Source organism: Trachurus japonicus, chromosome 24 (assembly GCF_045865225.1).
Source record: "Trachurus japonicus isolate A0001 chromosome 24, Traja_1.0".
Classification (NCBI taxonomy): Eukaryota; Metazoa; Chordata; class Actinopteri; order Carangiformes; family Carangidae; genus Trachurus; species Trachurus japonicus.
Genome location: NC_140930.1, coordinates 8,871,668 through 8,879,774, shown reverse-complemented (window position 1 = coordinate 8,879,774; position 8,107 = coordinate 8,871,668). Strand labels below are relative to the sequence as shown.

At 38.9% G+C, this 8,107-nt stretch overlaps 1 protein-coding gene across 2 annotated transcripts; it reads left to right on the top strand.

Annotated features, from left to right (window-relative positions):
- Nucleotides 1-1,788: 1,788 nt before the first annotated feature.
- On the top strand, nt 1,789-7,508 carry LOC146961329 (sterile alpha motif domain-containing protein 12-like). 2 transcript variants are annotated; one of them, XM_085771225.1, is made up of 4 exons: nt 1,789-1,926; nt 5,685-5,808; nt 5,962-6,102; nt 6,509-7,508. In XM_085771225.1, the coding sequence occupies exons 2-4, from the start codon at nt 5,688-5,690 to the stop codon at nt 6,523-6,525; spliced, it is 279 nt and encodes a 92-aa protein (XP_085627351.1). In that variant the 5' UTR covers nt 1,789-1,926; nt 5,685-5,687; the 3' UTR covers nt 6,526-7,508. The 2 variants fall into 2 exon arrangements, with proteins under 2 accessions (XP_085627351.1, XP_085627350.1); XM_085771224.1 differs by having other exon boundaries at nt 1,806-1,927; nt 5,663-5,808; nt 6,509-7,389.
- Nucleotides 7,509-8,107: the final 599 nt, after the last annotated feature.

The window sequence follows — 8,107 nt, the reverse complement described above, 5'->3', positions numbered from 1 at the left end:
CACGTGACCATCACAAATCTCCAGGTGGAGTTTGCAGCGCCTGCCGAGCAGCTGGTGGGGAAGCTGGAGATGAGGTGAGGAGGGTTTTCTTTTCTTTTTTTCTCTCTCCTCCTGCTGTACGCACACGCCCTCTGTTGGACGAACTGGACCTAACACACTAAGTAGGGGAGACCGGGGACAGTTGCAACACTTTTTGCATTTGGCTCTCTTACTCAGAGACGGTTTGGATTAGACAAACCACATTTTTATACAATAAACTTACATTTGTCTGTTAATAGCCAATACAATTAATAGATGATTACATAATCCACATTCTTCACAATTTGCATTTGAGTGTAAGGAGTCAGATGTTGCAACTGACCCCCGGCCCGAGGATGGTTGCAACATGTTACAAATACAATAGGATATTTCATGTCTAGTAAAAGGATTATTATCAAAAATGTAAGTTCTATAGTGTTATTTATTCATCAGCTTTGATCAGATGGCAATTACAGTATAGATTTGTCTAGATGAGGAGGAATTACTGCATGTGCAGATGTCAAATATTCAAATTGAAAAAAAAAAAGACTTTCAGTGACATAGGATGAATGGAACAATTTGTGAGGGAATAACTTTTATATTACCATTGTCATTTATTCTCTAATTATTTTATTTATTTCTACTTGCACAGCACTGAAAATCAATCAAACAAACAAAAACTGAACTACCGTATTTAGTTGTTGGTGATGGTGCACATTAAAACGCTGGGATCCAGGAATCCGTTCCAATGATTTATTTTTCGTGTGTATACCAACATAAATGGTGGTGAACAAAGGTAGTGGGTAATTTCCTTTACAATTAATTTAAAAACAGCAACAACATCCATTTCGTTCCCTAAATGAGGGAACTTTAACTTAATTTAATTAATGAATGCATCCACAATTCAGCTCTTTGAGATAAAAGGTAAAACTCAGGTAGGTATTGGTGGTGTCCTTGTTGGAAATGTTTTGGAGGGAAAACAGAGGTCAAAGGTTTGAGGGCTGTCTTATAAAACCTCTGGGGGTGTAGTGATGCAGGCAGGGCGGAGTCTTGGTCAATTCAAAGAACTTTACAGAACAAAAATATATAAAACATAATACAAGAATACAGGTTTACAATTGAACATAGAAAAGACATAACAAGTAAAGTTAATTAGAGCAACAACAAAAAAAAGCATTATTATACTACTGTAGACACCACAGGCTGCAACATAAATAATTTGGATGTGTGCATTTTAATTTAGAGATCAAATAGTATCACATCATACAGGGCTACAAGGCTGGATTAGCAACTACCGTAGGCTAGTTAATTACTTTTGTTCATCAATATGCACCATAAATGCATCAACATAAACAGGATTAGTGAAGGTTACAGACTCTGCAGGCTACATTACCCCAAGTCTACTCTGTCAAAATATAGATGTTATTATTATTATTTAAATATTTCCAACAATATTATAATTACATGCTGCATATGCAAGAACTAATTGCTCAGTTATGGAAGTTAATTTGGTTGTACATATTTTAAAGTGGGTCAATCCAGCTCTGAGGCGACAGCAACCATAAATGCATAACAATAATCCTATAGAGATTGATTAATATTTATTAATTGTGCGAATAAACAAGGGAAATGTTTAACATGACACAGCAAAGCACATCTAGTGGCTTAATGACATGAAATCGCTCATATCATGCTTGTTTGTTCCCCTATGTTAATATACTTGTTCGACACAGAAACCGATATTTCTTCAGGACTTGAAGGCATCACGAGCGCATTTCCGTGGTGGGCGGAGCTTGGACAAGGAGAGACTCCACCTACTGCACCGCCTCACGGACCGGACAGGTAGCCTACAGTACGGACGTGGGTCGCCATTAATGGTTTATCAACAACAAACGGACCAGACTCGAGGTAAATAAACTTTAAGGCACTGTGAGAACTTTGGTAAAGTTTGTAAAGTTGACATTGTGGTTTAATACCTGCTAATGGCTCTGAATGTTTGATGTTGAGACTTTACTTTACCTACACACACCGCTGGGTGGGCCCGTTTCCAGAGGTTCACTAAGCGATAAACCAAACTCTTTTCTAAATTTACCTATTTTAACTCGGGTTATAAGCGCTGTCAATATATGTTATAGCCCAGGAAAGACATGAGGGTCAATTCTTCAGTGTTGTTTGTTTACAAGAACTCACCTTTATCAGTCAAACAGTCAACATGTACAACCAAAATCAGCTCCTTCTGGGTTTTTAACAGTGATTTACAGCCATTAACAGCCACATTGCGAGTTAATGGAGTTAAGATTGAAAAAGACAAGGTGAAAGTAAAAGTGTATTGGGAAAACCCTTTCAATTCTCACACAAATCTGGTGGATTTATGTTTTGTTCTTGATTCAAAAGAGGTTAAAACTTGTTTAAATTAAGAACAGAAAATGCCCTAAACCCACAAACATGAGACAGAGAACACGCTCAGACCAGATTGCATCATGTTAAATGGAAGAAAAGCTAATAGAGAAAAGTTCTTTCAAAGTTTCCACCTCTTGAGCAACAACTCTCCCACACTGAAGTCTTTTTTTTCCTGCTGTATTTCTGCAAAGCTCCACAAGGTGGTAGGATTACACCTCTGGAAGTAAAGGGTGAGTGTGAGCTGCAGCCTGGACACAGGTCTATGAGTTTAGTTTGACTTAAATATAATCCCATTTGAACTTGAATGATCTGCTGCATTTTGAAGATCAGTGGTTATACCAGACATAACAGCTGTTTCAAGGGTTTATATGTGAGTTTGAATGAAGATGCTAATGAATGTACAGTATGAGGATGCAAAAACTGTTGGTGTATAAAAATGACAATATTGAGGCTGGCAACACTAAACAACAAGCGTGGTGGGAACCAAAACTCCAAAAAGCTACAATGTGCTCATATTTGTATTTTACTGGTATTTAAAGCAGAAGTAAGCGATCCGGTGGTTTTGGCTAACTTCCTGTCAGCCGATGGAGTTAGCAGTCCCCGCCCTCGTCCCTATGTCACCGCATTCACGCGCATCCCTTGGCTGCACACACAGAGAGGACCGCCCCTTTATGCCGTTCTCTCTCCTCATTGGATAAAGGTTGTAGGATACAAGAAAAGTTTTCTCCTCGGCTTACAGCAGAGCAGAGTGACTGACAGACCCGTGTTTCGGACCAAACACTCAATATAAGTGATTGCTGTCGGAAGATATAACTATTTAAGACTTATATTAACACAAACATTCCGCTTACTTCTGCTTTAACCAGACATTTTTTGATTTAAATCACATTTTTTGCCAACTTTTACCAGCTGAGAGGTGTTTCAGACACATAGACATTATATTTTGCTATATCAGTACCTGAACTCTGGTGCTTTATTGACACCAGTGTGGATAAATGAAACCCACCCCCACACACTCCGTCCCCAGGTGGGATGACCAGATATTAAAACGGAAGAAAAAAACACACTGAACATAGAGGCTTCAACTTTTTCAAGTTATATTTCACTTTTTTGTGACCGCTCCATATGGCCTTGAAACTATAGTGTCATTTCTTTATATATGAAATCAAGCTGGTGTGAAAACAACCAGAACTTTGTCATTAAAAGCAGTCAAAGTAGTGATATATATTGTTAGAGCAGGTGAAGAAGACATCAGGCCCCAGATTTAAACACATCAGTTCTGGATTAAGTGTTAAATGTGAGTTAATAAGTCGCAGTTGAATAAAGTAAGGAGTGGCTGTGAGTGGTAACAAAAAAGCCAATTTTCCGCCTGGCTTGTTGCTGCATATTACTCCTTTTGTTTACAAGGCCTGGTTCAGCTGTAAGTGAGCAGAGTGGATGTAAAAGGAAATGGTTCAGAGCAGAGAAGACAAGCTGTATATGCAGTCACTTTATTCCCCCAGTAGATATAGACCCACTGGGAGCCCAGTTTGGGAGCTGTATAGCTAAAGAAATGCTGTCCTCATGCAGTTAAGAAGAAGCCACTTCCCTCCGTCCCTTTGCTCCGGTGTTAAAGTCTTCACTCTTTTGTATGTCAGTCGCCCCGCCGGGGACTAGTTACTGCTGCGGCCAATCACGCCTCTCCCTTAATTAACACAGGAAATTACATCCTTATATTTATAACCCAATAAGTAGACTGGCCCGCTCGGAAAAGGTCACATCAACAGTTTTCGCCCTATAGCGGCGGCGGCGGCCCAGGAGGATACGGCTGGGAGGGAGGCCAAGAGAAGAAGTGCAGCCACACTCAGCTATTTGTCATCATGTTCAGGAAGGTTGTCAAATTAATCACCGGAAAACAGGCTTACAGCGAGTAAGTAGGTGACACCACATGAGAAGGAAATTTAATCCAAAAGCATTAAATATCAGGAGAATATGACATTTCCTCACGTTTTGGAGGCTCCACCACAGGCAACAGTGTTCTGGGCTATAACACGTCACGCCCCCACATGAGCTGCTGAACTGCCGGGCTCACACTCGCTTTGTATATTTGATACCGACCTGTTCTTTTTATTATTATTATTATTATTAACAATCAGCACAGTTTGGTCCCTCTGTGAAATGATGACGTGTTTTTTAAGACTATAGCTGCACATGAGATCTTTTTCACAATGAAAACAGAAACAAAAGACTAATCAAATGTTCTGCATGCTCAAAAGAAAAGCTCTTTTAAGCATGCAGAACATTTGAATAGTCTTTTGTTTCTGTTTTCATTGTGAAAAAGATCTCATGTGCAGCTATAGTCTTAAAAAATACGTCAACAACAATTCTGATAAATGATGCATCATTTAAAACATTCATCAGACAATAAACGATGAACACATGCTTCTTATAGCGCTCCTTTTCTCTGTTGTATTCAACTATAAATGCAACTAAACAAACTATTTGGGCTCTGTGTAAATAATGATGGTGATCATCATCATTCAAGTAAACTATGAACTGTTTAACAAGAAAATTATATACAGAATAAAAACTATAATAGTGGTAGTGAAGTGTTATTATAAGAAGCGTAACTAAAAGAGCTACTTTGAGTTCAGTCCCAGTCTCCTGACAAACATTCATGCTGAGCTGAAGTACAAAGAAAATTATGGATTATTTGAATGTGGGTTTCATCTTGATAACTATGGTTATTATTTCTGTTCGATACCATCATTTCTACAAACATTTTATTTAGTGTTTAGTATTTATTGTTTTCATTGATGTCTGCTGCTGCTAAACTGCAAATTTACTCATCATGGGACTAATAAAGGAATATCTTTTATTATCTTATCTTACCTTATCTTATCTTATCTTATCTTATCTTATCTTATCTCTTTAGTTTTTATTTAGGACTCAAGCAGCAGGTTAAGGTTGAAGCAGGGTATCAATCTGCAAACTGTGATGGATGTTTATGACGAATTGTTTTTATTATAATTTCAGTTTTGCTCATCTTTTCCTCCAAATATATTTTTGCTAATACGGGAGTTGGTCTAAAACCGGTCCCACTGAGATCAGTTGTATTTTTGTTACTTACAGGAATAATAGACAAACCTACAACATGATAACATTTTTACATAATAAAAGGGAGTTCATCAGGTTTATTCAAGTCTTAATAAGAGGTAAAAGAAGATGATAATAAACCGTTTCTACCTTATCTGTCTGTTTAGGAGTGTTGCTGATGCGGTTGCCAGGCGATGGGTCTGTCTAAACGAGTGTCGTCGTGGACGGTGGAGGAGGTGTTGGAGTGGATGCAAGAGCAGTACCCAGCCCAGATGGGCACGCTCTATAAAGCCATCATCAAACACGCCATATCAGGTACAACACGTATGTTCAGCTTCAGTTCAGCTTGTTTTTCCTGGCATGAAGAGCAGCCGTGGAGAGAGTTTAGAGAGAGTTTTTAAGTTTGCTTTGCTTCGAGTTCTCCTGATTTACACTCAACACACACTGTGCTTGTGAATGAATTTGCAGGCCGTGCGTTGCTGAGATTAAAGGATCATCACCTGGAGCTTCTCGGGGTGGAAGCTGAAGAGCAGCAGCAGGAAATCTTGCAGGACCTCCTCCTCCTCAGAGTTCAGGAGGAAATCGATGAACTCAGTGACATCTGCTCTGGTGAGAATGCCAAACGACTTTATCTTCTTCAGGCTGAAGCTGAGACACAAACTAATACAGCCATCGTAGTAAAAAAAAAAAAAAAAGTCGAGTCTGCACTCTGAGAGTAGCTCTGCATAGTGAGTGCTGGTAGTTTTCGTTGGTGCTGATGCCATGCATGAAGATACACAGATATTCACAGGACATCGAGCATGGAGCAGGAAAATACACGTTTTTCTGGCAGGTTTCACCCTCTCTAAGTCAAAACATGTTTCATTTTCGATTATACTCAGGTTTATTTCATTAAAAAACATGTTACCAGAACTGTCAAACATTTAATTGTTGTGTTGCCTTTGTGTTAAATCAGAGAAACCAGCTTCAAACTCTACAAATTCATGTTTTATTTGTTCTCTTTCCTCCTCTGCAGACTGTTTTGCTCCATAGCAGAAAATGAATCTTCAGAGGAATTGCAGCTTACCCCTTTTTTTTCTTTCTTTTTTTTATTATTATTATTATTTCCCTTCCATCCATTCATCCGTTTGAAGGAGAGAGAAATGTGGGAGTGACAGAAAACACAGAGAGAAGGTGAAGAGAAAGAAGAATCGATGAGGAATGACGAGAAAGAAACCTATTTCCTGTATGAAATCTGATCCGAGCGGATGGATGAGATTAGTTTCTGTCTGTCTTTTTCTGAGCCTCACTGTCCATTAGTCTCTGTCCTTTTCTCTCTCTATCTTTTTATTCCTGCGTAGTGTTAGAAAATGTTGCATTCAATGTATTGAATATGGAGAGAGTCCATTAAGTCCCTTTTACAGTCTATTTCTTTGAAGACAACAGATAAGGCTTTGATATCATCAAAACATCAGAGCAGAGAATTGTCGATTTTCTGATTGGACGACACCTACGAGACAAACAGGGTCAAACCTAAATCAGACGCTTCTGCTAAAACGCAGAAGTGATAATTAGTATAATTAAATCAAAGCAAAAGAGAGAGTTGTGTAGATGTAGGTGAGCATGACCCCCACATGAATCAGTGATCATCTCCGTGCTGCAGAAGTAATTTAACTCTCCGGAAATGAGGGGGATCACAAGAGGATACAGAAAGACAGAGAGAGAAAATAGTGACTTTCCACCTTTAAACATTTCAATGTGTCAGAGAAGAGAAGTTAAACTCACCCACACAGTGACTTTCTGCTGCTGCGTTAAAGAGGAACTATGCAAACCTTTTCTTTTTTTTTTAAGAGTAATTGTGATGGTTAAATGACTTGTTACAGGGAGAATGGAGGCTCTCTGCCTTCTATCTCTTTCTCAAATTGAATCGTAGGCAACTGGACTTGTATTTGTCTAGGAAATTCCTTCTACCGAGCATCTCTTGGCTGAAAACCAACCTTGTAAGATCAGAGCCTCTGAGCTGCTGTCCCAGATCTCGTCTTGCGAGAAACATGGTTCTGCTTTACGCCACTGCGACACAAACACGCCCAGTAATCTCTTGTTAACGTTACCAACCGTGGTAGACATCGCTCCATGGATTTCCTTCTCGCCAGCTTCGTTGAAAACAAATGCACATGGCCAGAGGGGTTTTACAGTGAAAATATGCACTCACTTTAAATCTACTGTTCCATTATTGGTCCCTGTATTATTATTTTTTTGGACTGACGAACCACAAATTATGTTTAATATTTTTAAATGAATATTTATCAGAGCTTAAGTGAATTTACTGATGTTTTTTTGGATTCGGTGCAGTTTTGTTTTTATGTCTCCATCTGTTTCTGGCCGTCCGTCGTCCACATTGGGAAAATCACTTCAAATCTGGTGCCTAAGTCTGGATTAAGGTATTAACTGACTTGACTGAGTTTTAGTGGTGAATATGTTCATTTTGATAAAAATACATCGCACATATGATATGAGGTTGGGCTGACCTGGATGTAAACTTGACTGATAAATAGATGTAGTATGTTCTGACTGTTTATGATGATGTGTTAAAGGTCAATCTTGAACGTCCTTGATACAAGTGGTCCGACAACTT